Source organism: Seriola dumerili, unplaced genomic scaffold (genome assembly GCF_002260705.1).
Source record: "Seriola dumerili isolate Sdu_G_001 unplaced genomic scaffold, Sdu_1.0 BDQW01001124.1, whole genome shotgun sequence".
NCBI lineage: Eukaryota > Metazoa > Chordata > Actinopteri > Carangiformes > Carangidae > Seriola > Seriola dumerili.
In genome coordinates, this window is record NW_019175379.1 from 2,940,131 (window position 1) to 2,957,090 (window position 16,960).

At 46.5% G+C, this 16,960-nt stretch overlaps 1 protein-coding gene across 1 annotated transcript in view; it reads left to right on the forward strand.

The window, feature by feature from the left end:
• Positions 1-16,610, forward strand: part of gli3 (GLI family zinc finger 3) — a 92,783-nt gene extending 76,173 nt beyond the window's left edge. The window contains exons 8-15 of the mRNA XM_022767124.1: positions 905-1,124; positions 2,202-2,315; positions 3,302-3,442; positions 9,471-9,620; positions 9,716-9,880; positions 9,961-10,251; positions 11,427-11,820; positions 12,397-16,610. Of these exons, the coding sequence (XP_022622845.1) occupies positions 905-1,124; positions 2,202-2,315; positions 3,302-3,442; positions 9,471-9,620; positions 9,716-9,880; positions 9,961-10,251; positions 11,427-11,820; positions 12,397-14,792 (3,871 nt within the window). The 3' untranslated portion in view covers positions 14,793-16,610. The remainder of the gene's footprint in view (positions 1-904; positions 1,125-2,201; positions 2,316-3,301; positions 3,443-9,470; positions 9,621-9,715; positions 9,881-9,960; positions 10,252-11,426; positions 11,821-12,396) is intronic.
• Positions 16,611-16,960: the final 350 nt, after the last annotated feature.

Here is a 16,960-nt window from a genome sequence, read left to right on the forward strand (position 1 = left end):
GTACCCCTCATGGAAACGTCACATACATCACGCCCTGGAACCGGAGGCGAGCGAAGGGAAGCAAAAGAAAAGAGGAGAGAGGGGAAAAGGAAAGATCCATCGCCCCACCCACAGCCATTGATCAGCGATCTGTAAGAAGAACCTGATCAATCACGCCGCTTGCTCGGCCACTGTCCCGGTGACAGGACCCAAATAGCCAGAGCCAACAGACTGATGAGTGATATGACAAGCGGATGGGCCCCCAAATGTGTCTCGGCCCATTGATTTCCACTCGGCTCGTAATAAGATCAGCAGACATATGGGTCGCGGCCAGAGCGGAGCGTCAGGGCTCAGGATGAATGGAGGCCGCTGCTGTTGAGCCACACAGATCTGTGTTTATCTGGCGGTTCACCTGTGGTTATACAGACCCCAGAGGAAGTTCGGTGGCTGCTGGGATTTTTTTATTTTCTTTTTTTTTAGGATCAACAAAGTTAGCTCGGGATGAGGGTAAATAAACTGAGGAAACAACTCTGTCGCTCGAACAGGAACATCATTCTTCTTTATTTACAAGGCTATCGGACACACTCCAGATTGTTTATCATCTGTATCATTTGCCCAGTGGAAGAATGACATACTGCCTTACACAGACCACATGATAATTCACTGTGTGTTAACAAGCTGAACATTCATTGGCAGGGATTTGCCGGCAGCCCCGTGGTTCCAGCATTACCACAACATCTCCTGTCAGATTGTCCTCAGGGATGAGGAGCTATCCAGAACAATCCATTTATTCACCGTCTTCCCCCCTTTTTTGCCTCATTGACTTTGCAACTGATGTTCGAGTCAAGTTGAACTCGTAGTTTTATGATTATTTCATCCACTCTTCTGTAACCGGTTTGCTTTTCCCTCTTCCTGCTCTCTCCAGCCCGGCGTTAAGCTTCGCCTACCCTCCGACCCCAGTGGCTCTGCACGTGCACCAGCAGCTGATTGGCCGCCAACCGGGCATCGTGGGCTCCGCCTTCGGCCACAGCCCGCCCCTCATCCACCCGACGCCGGCCTTCGCCACCCAGAGGCCCGTACCCGGCATCCCCCCCTCTGGGCTCAGCGCCAGCGAGCGCTCTGTCGTCTCCAACGACTCCTCACAGGTGAGAGAGCGTCGGCAGGCGCCCGTGCGATTCATCATCACAGGTAATAGATAGCGGCGTTGCATGCCAGCCGCATCCCGGGCGAAATGCAGCGAGCTAACGTGGTACAGGCAGGACCCCCCCTCCACGTGCTCGTCTCAAGGGAGTTTCCTCCTACTTGTGTTGTCTCTTGTTTTTAGACTGCCGAGCACGCCCCAGAACGTGCCTGCAGCAAACAACAAGGGGCTTGTTAGCATAGAATCCCACTGCTGACTCCATTAATCACTAGAGAGAGAACAAGGATACAGAGAGGGAATATTGACATGGATGGATGGATCCAAAGGGACTTTTTCCTCTCCTTCCTCAACCCTTACTGTATGTGCGGGCCCACATTTGAAGTGAATATTCAGTGTTTATTACTGGTCTTCCCCGCAATTTCCCATTGCTTGAATTTTGTATTATCGTGAATGGGGCCTCATTCATTAATGAGCAGGCCAAAACTGCCTTTTCCTCCTTGTGAATAAACAGAGTCTTGCTTCGGGGGCCACAGCTGGATGTCGTATCTTTCTGCAAAGATAGATGCGTTACAAAAAGCAGAGACTGACGGGAGCGAGTGTCAGTTTCCAGGAACAACAACAGAAAACCAATAACTATCCATAACTTAAAAACCTTCACCTTAATTCTTTTATTATATGGTGAGTTTGGCTTGTAGCAAGAAATCCCCCCAGGGGCAAAATGAAAGCAGGGCCACAGTCAGGTCATCCATTGGTTCAGAGAATGCTTCATTGAATTCATGAGTTTGTTTTAATTGCACTGATTAGAGCAGCTAATGTTTTGCATAGTTTATCATTAGCATAATTAGTTAAAGATCTTGCCTGGGACTGATACAGAATCATTATAGTTCAACCACAGTGTTTTTTTTTCTGCTTGATTAAGGTGCTGATCGATCGACTTCTGAGCCTCGTGCATTTTTAATAACACTACAAACGATAAAACGAGAGATATCAGGAAGTTTAAAAAAAAAAAAAAGTGATTGTCTCTATAGTCGACACTTTGCCATTGGAGCCTCAAAATGATGAAATCAAATATTTTCCACAGACCAAACCAACGAGTGAATCTGCTGTGAGCAGCACAGGAGACCCGATGCACCACAAACGCTCCAAAATGAAACCAGAGGAAGAGTTGCCGAGCCCAGGTGCAGTGAGCGTACAGGTGAGGATTGTCTGCATTTATTAATAATATTTACATTTATTTTGAGTCATTGAAGACATTCTTCAATTTGCTGGCAAAATAAGAAGTATCATACTGCAAACTGGATGGTAATCCCAGAATTCACCAGCCTGTTTTTATTTTTAGATTCTTGAACTAGAATCAGAAGCCTATATAATAGCTGGTTACCGGCCAAAATGGCTGCAACAATACACAAGCTTACCAGCCACAGCCTGTATTTATTTACCTGCATTCTGCTGTGTGTTGGTGTTGGTTTCCCACCCTGTTCTTATCAGTTTCAGTTTCCGAAGCAAAATAATCCATTGATCTTTGGGACACTGGAAGGAAATTGTTTTTGCTTTTCTTTCTTCTTTTTTTTTTTTTTTTTTTTTTTTGTAAATTTTAAGTGGCTGGAAAAATGAAAGAGAAATGTGATAACAGTAAGTGTTGCATCTGCAGGAAAAACCCTACTAGAGTTGATATTCAGCGGCAGATGCAGCCTGAGGTGTGTGGTGGAAGCTGCAGCCTTCTCCGGTGTTAGCCCACACCAACTCTCTGCTCTGCTCAGCCACCTCTCTGTGACAGTGAAATATGTCTGGGCTAATAGAGCAACCTACAGCAGGAAGAGGGGGTTAGATTCCTCAAATACTCGCCCCAGTCCTGTCGTATAACAAACCCCCAAACACAGAGCGGGGCTTTCAGCGCTACATTTCCGCTCTCCACACTTTTCTCCCAGACAGCCAAACAAGGCCAGATTCACAGGGGCACTGAGGCTGAGGCCTGTAACCAAATCATTTTTGGCTGTAAACCAGCAGGGAGGTAAAAAATGACTTTTCTGACAGATTTGGACGGACTGATGCTGGGGAGAGGAAGGCAGTTCCTTTAGCCTTTACAGCCTTTGCTTTTAAATCAGTTTATTTGCATTATTTTCATTATATTACTTCGCTTGCTGCACTGCCTGCTGAGCTGGAACTTTTTCGCTTTTTCAGGACCATCCTGACGGCATGACCCTGGTGAAGGAGGAGGGAGACAAGGATGAGAACAAACAGGAGCCAGAGGTGGTTTATGAGACGAACTGTCACTGGGAGAACTGTTGCCGCGAGTTTGACACGCAGGAGCAGCTAGTACAAGTGAGTAACACACACACACACACACACACACACACACATAGAGATACATTTAAAAAAAAAAAAAACAGTAGCATGAGCTTCTTTTTCTAAACGTAACCCCAGTTGTTCTCCAGGACCAATTTGATGTAGGGAAGCAGGGAGACACAACAGGAAGTTTGCCGCTGTAAGATGAGTGAAACGGAAAACCACAGTGTGTGCTGGTTTCTGTGCTGTGAGAGTTTTCACAGTAGCATCAACAGCAGCTGTACTACTCTGGACAATGCCTCCTATCAGGCCACAACCCCTGCCTGCGTGTCTGTGCAGCGGCAGCCTACAGTCGAGTCAGAGCTGCAGGCACCGACTGATATTGGCGCTGGATTCCTGATTGGATCCAGGGACGGTGGTAATGGGCTCAAAAGCTGGAGAGCACATCTCACAGCTGAACTGTGCTAACTGATTTGGTGGGTTAAGCCTCCCAGAGTCAGGATGTGAGCTTTGTGGACTACACTGGACCGGCCCTCCTCCTGTCTGTTATCAGAACTCTCACACAGCCCGGGAGATGGATGGCTCTCATCGCACTGCGCCCGAGGGTTCGCTGTTAAGCTAAATATTAATGACATTACGGTCGTATCACCCCCACTCTGGCTACTTACACTGATGCTATTAGCTCTGCTGCTCTCTCGCGGCCTGTGAACCGCTCACCCGTCAGCCGGCCGAGAGAGAGAGCACGCTGAAGTTTTGAGAAACGGCAAAAATACACCAATATCATGCTGCGAACAAGGGATGCTGGAGTGTGCGCACGCGTACGCGCACAACACACATCAGCACACATCTGATAGAAAGATCCTCAGCTCTCCACAGCTGTCTATTTGCCGTCTTGACATTGCAATCCTCAGCCGCGGTGGTAACCCCTATCTATAATTGATATCCTCAGCGCGGAATGGGCTGCCTCCCGTGTTTGAAGGGCTCGGCTCAAAGGTTGAGGATCTTGACAACTTCTTGCCCCTGTTTCAGAGGGCGGGATGAGTTAAGGTGGTGGGAGAGGGGTGCGATGATGGCTTCTTAATAGAGGAAAAGCTTTGTGCACATCCTCTCCCATACTGTAGTCACAGCAGGTGGCCATCCAAACAAAGCACCGTCCTCCCATTCCTCCACATATACCATCCAGCCTAACCTTGCCAAGCTGCACTCATTATCAGATTGCTGCGGAGACACACACCGACAAAATCCTTATTAGTTAGTTTTCCATTTTTTCCGTCTTGGAATTGTTTTTTTTTTTTCTTTTTCTTTTTCCATCATTTGACTTTGTGATATTGCATTTTATTTCTCATTTTCTATGCACATGCAGATATGCAGAGAGATGCCAATAAAAGTCTTCGCCTACAGAATCCCTGCCCTCTAATTCAGCAGAGCGGACGAGAAAATGCTCTTATCTCTCCACACCCCCACCCCCCTCAGTAATAGGATAAGTACAGTATTTGGACCACAGTGGCTCTCCTCTCACACTGGGAGGGGTTTGGGGGTGGGGGGGATTTCCATATAACCAAACAATGGAGCGTCCCTTCCCCCTGTACTTGTCTTCTGAAATGGCTTTGGGGAAAAAAAACATGATGAGGAAAAAAAAAAAAAAAAAAAAGCCAGCTTCCTCTTGGCTAGAACCATTTTCACCACTCGCTTTTGTGCAAAGTTGAAACACGGATTGACACTCAGCAGTGGTAGTCTTTAAACAGTTTGTCTGCTGTGTTGACAGTTGTGAAAAAAAAAAAAAAAAAACGGGCTTTCTGAAGTATTAAAAGTAGCAGCTGCACTGATTCAAATATCCCACTTCCTTTGTGCTTGGCCTAATTTTAGAATTAAGCCTTCACACCACCCTCATCGCTTTCCACCTTGTTCAAAAGCACTCCTGCCGCGCTCTTGATGCATATTTTTACACTCTCAAACGTGCTCTCACCATGACATGCCACGGCGTTCCTTTATCATCCGCGTTTAAGCGCTCTCGGTGCAGCCGATAAGATAAACATCAGATCTATGCAATTTAGCTCACTTATCTGGCCTACCCAGTCAGCAAAAGCGAGGCGGGTGTCAATTTTAGTTTAGCTGTATTTATTTCATTTATTACATTTCAACTCTCATACCTCTCCCATCTCCCTCTCCACTCAGCTCCACATTCTTGTGCTTCCCCATTTTTGGGCACAAACCTCTCCCTCTCTCATTTTCTCTTTCATTTTCTCTCCCTCCCCTCTTTCCCCCTCGGAGGGAGCACTTTTAAAGATAAGGCCTGGTGGCTTCTTTAATGTCTCTCTTCTGAAGTGGGCTTTTTTCACTTGGGTTTGTCGCCGGAGATGCCAACCCCACACTCCCATAATTCCCTAATATGGCCTTGCTCAACAATCTTTTATTATTTTCTCATTGATCTATTACTGATACTTCACCATGGAGAAACCTGCGAGGCAAGCTATGCATTTTCACTGCTGTTGCGTGATGGGAAAAAAAAAAATGAATGTAAACCACATCGTCCTCTGCATGGCAAAGCGTTTTTCTCAGTAAGAAGTGGCTGTAGAGCTGCTGGATATAGAGGGACATGAAAGGTGATTAAATTTAAATAAAAGCATAAAAGCTGATTGTTTTTTCATCACATTGATTTGTTAGATGAATTAGTGTTAAATATTATTTTTGAGCTTTTAAAAAAAACAATTTTCTGTGATTATCTATTGAAAGTTTATTTACCTCAGGGATTCTCGTTGGCTGTCGACCTTTTCCGGTCGGTTCAGGTTCTGTCCTGTCACCGTGAGTCGCTCGCAAGCAGCTGATTTTGGAGGATGACTATATGTGATGTGGGGTGTGTGTGTGTGTGTGTGTGTGTGTGATAGGGTTGGTGGTCTGCATGTGTGTGTTCTCAAAGCTCATCAGGCCTTCTCTACCCACCACAGTGTACCGCTCCGTTCCAGGTCATCTAAATAGGGTGGCGTTGTGATGTCCTTGTTCGTAGGTGGGGAGCCGGCTCTCCCTGGGTGCAGCCTCGCCGAGGCGGCTGCTGTGCGCCCTCCCCGGTGTTACGGGGAGATAAACGCGGGCGCAGTCTGAAGGCGGCCCCCCTCTCTGGCTGCTGGCACAGGCCTTTAATTGGTAAAATGCAGATTTTTTTTGATCAGGAGAAGGATTAGGCCCCTTATCTGTCTAGAGTATCTTACTCTAAGATGAAAAGACTGCGCTGAATTACACATGCCAATTTCAGCTCCCTGCCCCCTGCTCGCTCACGCTCTTACTCTCATCCACCCTCCTTCCCTCACTCACTCAATCTTTCCCCCCTTTTACTTCCTCCCTCCCTCCCTCCACCCTCCCTCCACCCTCCCTCCCTTCTTTGCCTTTTTCATGCTGTTTTTTCCTCTCTCTTTACACAAAGCACTTCAGCAACTGACATCACAAAAGAGCATATGATTTATTAGGCAGTGTTTGATAAAGCTAAACGGTGTTGCGGGTCCCACAGCTTAGTGAAATTGCCTTGTAAACAGGCCCTCTTTTCATGCACGCTTGCATTCTAATGCATGAGGGCTGTGTCCCAGAGAGGGTTTGATAAGGAGACATGGAGATGGATACTGAAGTGGGCAAAATGCATGGAAATAGCAAAAACAAACAAAAAAAGGAAGAAGATAGGATTCTGTGTCTTACAGTAATGCGTGTAGAGATGTGTGGGTTTGAGCGTTGGCAGAGAGGGACAGAAAATAATTTGAAATCAGAGGCTTTTATTTTTTTTTTTACCACCAATCCAAGTATTGAATTGTTTGTGTGTTTTTATGCTATTTATGTTTTGGGGAATTTTTGCAGCAAGATAAAGAAAACAGTGCTTGCACCTGTGTGTATGTATGTATGTATGTATGTATGTGTGTGTGTGTGTGTGTGTGTGTGTGCACCTCTCATACGTCACAGACGGCTTCAGTGTCCCCTGTGTCCGTGTCGCTGGCGCTCCCTGTCGTGCGACTCCCTCCTAAATCCATCTTGGTGGCGTTTTTACAGTTGTTGGCCGATAAGCTGGCAGGGGGAAGATGAATAACCTGCCGCGCCGCCGCTATCAGCACCTGTTTGTCGATTTAGCCGGCCAACGGGGCCTGTCTGCTCAGCATGGAGATTATTGATTCAATAAGAATTGCCATTAGATCATGCCATTAGGTTTCTCTGCGGCCCCTCTCCCCGTGCTGTCTGCCCCCCCCTGTCAGCTCAGAGGCTCATGCATCACACCCGTCAACGACCTCCTTCATTTGTACAAACAGGGTGCGAGCGTGTATCCATCAGTGTGTGTGTGTGTGAGTGTGTGTGTGCGTGTGTGCGTGCGCTCGTGTCGGTGCCAGCCACCGGCGTGATCCAGCACCACTGCGCTCTCCCATCGCTCTCAGCCCGGGGATATTGAACGCTGCTCACAACAGACCGATCGCTTGCCACAGGGATTCCCTCACAGAGAGGAAGAAAAAGAGAAGACGAGTCAGGTTTTCTGAGGCTCTGACCGAGCCGCGGGAGGAGATCAATCTTGGGGAAACTTCACTAACGTCTGTGGTCATCCAGTCCCCAATCATTTCCCCTGGAATTAGTCTTGTTTTGTCACTTTAAAATTAAAAAAATGTCAAGTGAGAATAATGGAGGTCCTTTGCGGATATATTAGTGTCAGTCTCACTCTTTGCTTTTGCTGTCGCACCCTGCTGTTACCACGCTGACTCATTTGTTGACACTCCTCCTTCACTGGGGGTGGGAGGGGGGGTGCAGTGGTTTTGTAGTTAGAAGAGACTCGGGGTCAAAATGTGTTGGGGGGAAAAAAAGATTAAAGATTAACAGTAGGGCGCATAATGGTGAATGTCATGGTTGTAGTTCTGTGTGGGGTCATGATCTGGCCAGTGGGCAGGGCGTTAGGAAAGTACAATGATGCCATTGTGAGAGCAGTGCGATGCCCAGAGGGGAAGTGACCCTGGATACTTTATTTGCTTTGGTCCTGCATGTTTTATAGCTCAACAATCTTGCGAGTAAGTGCTCAAAGAAAGCATGTTTTCCCCAGACGTTTAAGGAGCATTCAGAGTCAAGTCTCTATTTATCCTCCTTCCTTCTCTCCTGTTGCCATCCGGCTCTCTTCATTCACCCCCAAGGTAAAAAGACTCTTCTCTGCTGCTCAGGAATGTAATAATACCGGTTTTCTTTTGGTCAGGATATTGTGTCTGTCTCCCTGGGTTTAAATTGCTCTCGGAAAGGCACTTCAGAGGCCACCACACAGTGTTGTCTATGAAAGACAGCCAGATGTTGACTTCATCCCCAGAGGGTCTATGTCTGCATGTACTTTTTTATTTTTTTCTCTCTCTCTCTGCACCTCCTTCATTCCTCTGTAACATCCACCACTTAGCCCGTTTTACAAGACAGTTAGTGGGAGAAGAAGAAGAAGAAGAAAAGACGGGAGGAAAAGGAAGAGAAAAATGGGCTGGAGCGAGAGAAAGGTGGTGCTCACAGATATAATGCTTGGCTGGAGTTTGCAAAGCCCCTCGCATTTCAGTTCAGATGCCTCGACTGAACTTTTGATTTCTCACCCTCATCTCCTCACCTCCCTCTCACCTCCCCTTCTTTCCTAAGCCTCAGATTGGAAGTTGCCACGGCAGCACAACTGTCAGCACTTGTCATGGAGGGGCGAGGGGCCCAATGTGATGCGAAGTGACAGGGTTTTATTTGAAAATCCTGTTCAAATCGGACACTGAGACTCACAAGTCTTGTGCCTTCCTCGCCCGTCTTTGTGCAGATCTCAACAGAGTGATGGAAGGAAAAAAGAGAATGGCTGGAAAGGAAGGAAAGAGTTAAGAGAAATGAGATGGAAGAAATTAAAAGAACCACATGCAAAGAAATGGAAAATGGGAAATGCATCATTATATTTGTCTTTCTGGGGAGAAAAAAAATTCCCTCAAACCGATCAACAAATCAACATGACATAGCACTTACTTCATCGTCATGCACAGACACAGCAAGAGCTTCTAATAATGCAGCAACTGCTTTGAGTTTAAGTTTCTCTCATCTTCTTTTCTAGCACATCAACAATGACCACATCCATGGGGAAAAGAAGGAGTTCGTGTGTCGGTGGGAGGAATGCTCTCGAGAGCAGAAGCCCTTCAAGGCACAGTACATGCTGGTGGTCCACATGCGCAGGCATACTGGGGAAAAACCACACAAGTGCACAGTAAGGATACTCCTATTTGCTCAGTTGACTTCATTTATTTGCAGATTTATTTATTTATTTTTTACATGTAACCTGCCAACGTCTTCTTCCTGCAGTTTGAGGGCTGTACCAAGGCCTACTCCCGTCTGGAAAACCTTAAGACTCACTTGCGTTCCCATACGGGGGAGAAACCGTATGTGTGTGAGCACGAAGGCTGCAACAAGGCCTTTTCCAACGCCTCAGATCGGGCGAAACATCAGAATCGCACGCACTCGAATGAGGTACTGACAAACACTTTCACGTGGTTACACCCCTTTGACTTCGCAGCACACCCCTCACGTCTCATCTTTCATTTTTTCAGAAACCGTATGTGTGTAAAATCCCGGGCTGCACCAAGCGCTACACGGACCCCAGCTCCTTGCGCAAGCACGTGAAGACGGTGCACGGTCCGGAGGCGCACGTCACCAAGAAACAGCGTGGAGATTACCCACGCCCTCCGCCCCAGCCCCGGGAGCCAGGGGGCAACGGCCAGGGCCGGTCGCCAGGGCAACTGCCCCTGAGCGGGTATACAGACCAAAGGGAGTACAACCACGCTACCTCAAAACAAGATGAATGTCTGCAGGTCAAGTCCATCAAGACAGAGAAGCCCATGGTAAGACTTGATTTCAGCTTTGATATCCATTTAGCTCCCTGACGCTCACACCTTCAACATGATTTAGATTCCTTTAAATTTCTTTAATACTTTTACCTTCACTTTAACATAATGATTTGAATACTTGAACGCAGTTGTGTGTGATTTAACATTGAATTGGGGGCTTATTTAACCCTGAAGTCTTCTAATGAGTAAATGTTTTCTTCTGTTCAATGCTTCGGCATGTCTCTCTCTTTCTTTCTAAGGACAGTGGGTAATCAGGTGAGACAGGTGTCCCTTCACATTGTATTTGTGAGGTCTAGTCTTTCTTTTTTTTTTCTGTTCTTGACCATCATTTTATTGTCTGCTTGACTTTTCTCATCCTATGACACCTGCATGACACTTTTACTCAAAGGTTTGTTGTCATCGTAGGTTTCCTTCATCCCTCACGCTCATGAAAAGATTATTCCTCTCATTTTCCTGTACAGCACTTTTGATATTTACCCAAGGCGATGCATTTCTGTGAGCAGTGGCCCATTGCTTTTGGCAGAACTGTGAGCTACTGAAAGTATGCCTGATACTGTCCAGGGCTCCACTGTTGCTGTGCAGCCAAATCCATTCAATAGGAAACAGGGTGAATACCCTCTAAACACTGTTGACACTTGATGCCAAAAAAAGTGATTCCATTATTCCTCAGTGCAACATAGTTCCTGTAATTCAGTAAACAACCTAATTAGACACTAGACGCCAGTCTCATAAGAGGCCTTTATCCTATTTGCCTATCCTCTGAAAACAACCCAAAACATGATTTTCTCTTTTGAAACATTTTTTTTTTTAGTGTCCTGACTGGATCACAGGGGGAGGCATTACTCATGCCTCAGTAATGCACAAAACATTATCTACCAAACACCTCTTTTTGGGCCAACCAGCACAAACTGCAGTGATTATGTAAGATGATTAAGTAGCAACACAGGAATAAAATCTATCTTTTAAAAATTTTGATGAGTAATTATCATTGTTGATAGGGAATGCATCTTTCAAAGCATTACATCGTATGGTTGTTTGTGACATATGATACTGTACATGACCTCCCATGTGTCACGTAAAGGAAACTTTATAATCGTCTGCTTTTTGTATTTTCTTCTCTTTCTCTCTTCTGCCGGTCTTGTCTTTCGTTCCCGGTCTGTGTCCGTCAGACGTCTCAGCCAAGCCCTGGCGGTCAGTCTACATGCAGCAGTGACCAGTCCCCCATCAGCACCTATCCCAGCAGTGGAGTCCAGCTTGCTGTGAGCGCCGGACGCTCGCCAGGGGAGGGGCTGGAGGAGGACGAGGAGAAAGAGGAAAACGAAGAGGAGGCAGAGGAGGAGTGTGAGGGTGAGCCAGCCCCCATTATGGACTCCACGGTCTCCACGGCGACCGCGGCCATGCTGACCCTGCAGGCGAGGCGAAGTGTCGGCCGCCCCCTGCGCTGGATGGAGCACATCAAGATGGAGCGGCTGAAGCAGGTGAATGGAGCGCTGCCCAGGCTGGGGCCCCTGTCCCCTACACCGCCCCCCAAAGGTTCCACATTACCCAACATCCTGGGGAAGGGTAAGGTTAACTTTTTAAACCTTTTTTTTCAATTTGATTTTGTATGGGAAACCTCTCCCAAATGCTCGTAAAATGTGTTACTTTTGCCCACGACCCTCACAAAACAGATGTTGAAGCCTTATTTGGCACATGCAGAGTTCATGTGGTCATTTTAACAGTTAAAAAGCACCTGTACACAGAATTTACGCATCACCACAAATGTGTGAACAAATCAATTTTTTTTTTAAAGAGGTGAATTATCCTGAATTCCATCTCGCACGTTTTGGCTGAAGCATTCGGGCAAAACAAATGCTTAAAATGTCTTTTCTGCCGGAAAATGGTATCAAACCCGTATCACGTCGTGTATCATATCAGCGGGAATAGCATGTAACACTGTTTCATGGCCAAATGCTGCCAGTTGTCTTTGCTAACATCTGTTTTCAGGGATCTCTCCGCGCTTAACTTGTTTGGCTTTTTTTTCTTTTTTTTTCTCTCTCATTCTCCTGTAATCTCTCTTTCACCACATAATTTCCTTGTTCTCCCTCTCTGTGTTCAGACGTTCTTCATGCCCGTTTCTCTGTCTGTGTTTCTCCTCAGGATCCTGTCTGGGCAGGCAGTGGGGGGTGTCTGCGCCACAGCCGCCTGCTCATGCTGAGCTGGGCAGCACAGAGCTAACAGTGCTCAACTTGCTCCGAGACCGGCGTGACAGCAGCGGTAGCGCCACCAGTTCGGCCTATCTGAGTAGCAGCCGACGCTCCTCAGGCATCTCCCCCTGCTTCTCCAGCCGACGCTCCAGCCAGGCTTCCCAAAGTGAGGGTACGATGGCGGTCGGCCACCACCGCCGCCTCCACAACCTCAGCTCCACCGACTCTTACGACCCCATCTCCACTGACGCCTCCCGCCGGTCCAGCGAGGCCAGCCAGTACGGAGGTGGGGCAGGAGGAGGGGGTGGAGGGATATTCTCAGGCGGGGGCTGTGGAGGTGTAGGAGGAGTAGGCATGGGAGGAGGAGGGGGCTCACGGGGCATGCTTAATTTAACCCCAGCGCAGCACTACCACCTTAAAGCCAAGTATGCAGCAGCAACTGGCGGCCCGCCTCCTACGCCTCTGCCCAACATGGAGCGCATGAGCTTGAAGACTCGCATGGCCATGATGGATGAGGGTGGTAGCAACCACTGTTTGCCGCCTCTAGTCAGGCCACATCGTTGCAGTGAAGGCACCAATGGGTACACTAATGGGTATATGGGACACGCAGGTTACAGGAGGAGGGTCCTCTATCCTGGTGAGGGACCACTGAATGGGAACCGGAGGGCCAGTGACCCGGTCCGGACGCAGGCTCCTGATTTTTGCAGTTTGCCCCCAGTGCAACGCTTCAACAGCCTTAACAACCTCCACCCTCTTCCACCTCTGTCCCATCATTCTACACCTGAAACCCGCAACTTTAGCCTACAGAACTACACGCGCTCAGAGGGCAACCTGCAGAGAGGTCTGCAGCACTCACCGTACACTCCCAGCATCGCAGAACATGCAGCCTTAGAAGCCCTGGCCATGGAGGATGACGGGGAGGCTGGCCTGTTGCTTGGGGATGAGGATATGCTACCAGATGACCTGGTGCAGTATCTCCACTCCCAGGTTCAAGTGGACGGTGGCTCCTACATGCACATTGAGGACCAAATAGCTTCTAGCCAAAGGGACACCTCTCATCCATCCATGGAGGAGTTGGTACAGATGCAGACATCAGGGTTGAACTTCGCCTTCCCTGGGTCCCATAATCTCCAGCAGCAGCAGATGGCAGAGAGGAAGAGCCCCAGTAAGCTTCCCATCCAGTGGAATGAAGTGAGCTCTGGGAGTGCTGACAGGTCTCCTCAGAGAGGACAACACCACCAGACACAGTGTGGAAGGTGGTCGGGCGCAGAACACGGACCCATATCTGCACCTTTTGGCAGGTTTGGAAACATGGTGGTTCAGCAGCAAGTGTCCCTTGATTTCCAGAACAGTTGTTCCCAAGCTAATCAGTCTCAGAGTGCTTGCTGTGTCAACGCCGGGGTGAAGCTAGAAACGTCGCCTAACTCCTGCATGGACATGAGAGGTACTAATCACAACTCAACAAACACCTTTGGCAGGCCTAACTTCTCACAGATCATCGATGAGCCTCTTCCCCCGGGCTTCAAACAGCAGGCCTCCAATGGACCTCAAAAACAGAGCCACTTCCAGCAGAACCACAACAGTAGCACCTCTTGTCAAGTTGGGAACAACCTAAACCATAACAGGGGCTCCATGGACAACCTCCCCAGCCTCTCCCAGGGAACTGCTCTTCTTCATCACAATCGGCAGGTCCATGCCCCTCGCCCACCAATCAACAGTTACAGGAACTTGGTCAGGACCCAGCAGTACCTCGGTGCTGAGAGCGCCAATGAAATCCAGGGTAGCCTCAACCAGCAGCAACAACTGCAAAGGAGTGGGGACCATTGTTCCCTGGCACATCAGGTATCTGGGCTGAAACTGGAGGCCCCAGACCATGGATACTTAGAGCAGGGCTTTGGTGACTGCCTCTCATACGAACCAGCGGATCGCAAGGCCCCCTCATTCCCTGTCCTGGAGGACCAGTGCTTGCTTGACTCCATGGCTGAGTCAGAAGTGGGACAAGGTGTTGGCACTGGTAACGGGAACTCAGTTGCTCTTCTCTCCCCTGGTGCAGACCAGGTAACCAGCACAGTGGAAGGCAATGTGCCTGGTGTATTAGATGAGGGTGTAAGTCTGGACTTTGGTGCCATGCTGGAGGATGGCTATGATCAGGGTAGCTTGGTCTCAGGGGTGCTGAGTCCCTCTATCTTCCAGGGTCTATCCAGGACCTCATCACGCCTGACCACCCCTCGAGCATCCACAACCTTCCACAGCGTGGCCCCTGGCCTAAACAACATGGCCATTGGAGACATGAGCTCTCTCCTCACCACCCTTGCTGAGGAGAGTAAGTTCCTGGCTATCATGCAGTAGTGTCTCTCTCTCTCTCTGCTTTCTCCTCCCTAAGGAAAAATGGAAAAAAAGGAAGAGAAAAACTCTGGTGTATGTGAAGATTAAGAAAAAAGTGGCAATTATGAAAACTTTATTCTGTACTTAAAGTGTTCTAGAACAGGCAGTTGCCAAAACTCATTTATTTTGTAAAAAATGTCATCCCACACAGAAACGGGATGTGTCAAAATTATGTATAGTTAATAAATAGTTATATTCCTTTTCTGGAATGAAGGCTATTTTTGGAAGCCCTTCTCTTTGTATTACTATGTGATGGGGAGCAAAAGCTCACGTCTTTGAAAACAGTATTCTGTGTATTGTCACTGTTTTTGCTGTACACACTGTTGGTAAAGAAAAAAAAATGCATGCATTTGAGGTTAAACATTCAACACTGTCTATATAAATACATAGACTAGCCCATGTGCCAAGTATCTACCGTTCCGATCCCACAGGTACAAAATCGGTAAATCCATTCTTGTTCCAGCAGGTGAGACATGGGTCATGTATTTAACAGGCCCTGCTGATAACTTTATATATCATAGGTTTTAATAAGTGGTATATTTACATTCGTTGTCATTTTGTTTGTATGTTACTTTTGTGAATCTGTAAATGTTTCAGTGCTTCTACCAACTTTTACCAAGTGGTGTTTTTGTCCAGATGGTATCGAGTCCAAAAAATGATGGACAACACATCCAAGTCTTCAAGGCACCGTAGATAGTCGTCTACTTGATATCTAAATGGCTTGATTTAGTTAGTCTGGTAAGGTACTCAGTGTATATAACAGTGTTTTTATATTCTGTTTGTGATAATCTGTTTTTCGATGTTGGATTGCACGGTTGTTCGGAGCTGATGTGAAAATGGACATTTTCTCCTCAATGATCAGAGGTCCCATTTGGTGCTTTATGTTTGCTTACATGAATTGAGTACTTTATGGTTTTAATCTGTCTTAACGACCATCAGTGGTCCACAGCACATGGATTTTCCTCTCATAATGATAAGTGCTGTAAAGTGATGTGTTTTGTTTTATAGGAAATCATCTGTATTGTTTTCTCCAAAGCTCTTAAATTCAGAATGTGTACTGCCATCAAGTATTGCAGTGACTTTGTCAGCAGTGTTAGTATTGCCTTGCAGTTGTATGTGACTGCGCACAGAATATTGAGTAGTTTACCTTTTATTCAGCGTCAAAGCAATGAGGTACAAATTGTTTTACTGTTCTGTACTGTACTGTTTGGTACCATTTGGTCATTTTTTGTAGCTGTGCATTGATTGTGTTTTTTTTTTTTTCTTCAAAGAAGTAGAAATCATTTCCTTTGAAAGAAGGAAATTACATTGAGGTATGTGCCTTATACGTATCTGCCTGTCGGTAAAGAGAAAGATCACTGCCAATCTTCCATTGTGAATTATGAAAAAATAAAAATTAAACATGTAAAGTGTCTTGTGAGACCTGAAAAAAGATAAAATGCTAGAACATTTATATGAGAAAAGTCTGAATATCAGAAAAGTTAAGATTTGCGAAATGCATTCTACTTTTCTTTGATTTTGTTTTTTTTTTCACATTTATTGTGCTTTTATATATAATATGTAAATACAATACTCTTTCTGTAGGTTTAGCAGAGGAAATGGGGGAGTATCCTGGGGCCAAGAAAGAACTGACTTTGAAAGCAGGGATTCCCAGGCCCTGGGTAGAGGCCAGACAGATCTGGCTCAGAGCGGAGCTTCAAGTGCCCAGCGCTGCCCCTCCGCCAGAAGAGCCACTTTGCTCTTTTATAACTGACTACAAATGTTTGTATGGTTTTAATAAAAATGGAAATTATATTTTAAGTCTCTTTTCCTTTTTATATGCTGGTTCAATAATATATGAGATGTATTGGTTTGAATTATATATGATTTTTATGGAGACTCCAACTCAAGAAGAACGTAAAGGATTAACTATTTTTGTAATTTTACACAGACACGTAATTAATTAGATGGATATGGAGATGGATTTGTTTCAATATTATTTGTTTGAAGAGATTGACTGTGTGTGTAAATGTGTAACCTGTAAATATGAAACACCCTCCACAAATACAAAAAATAGTTTTGCAAATTCACAAAAACATCTTACAAATATGAGACGGATATGCAAATACACAAAAAAAATTCCACAATTACAA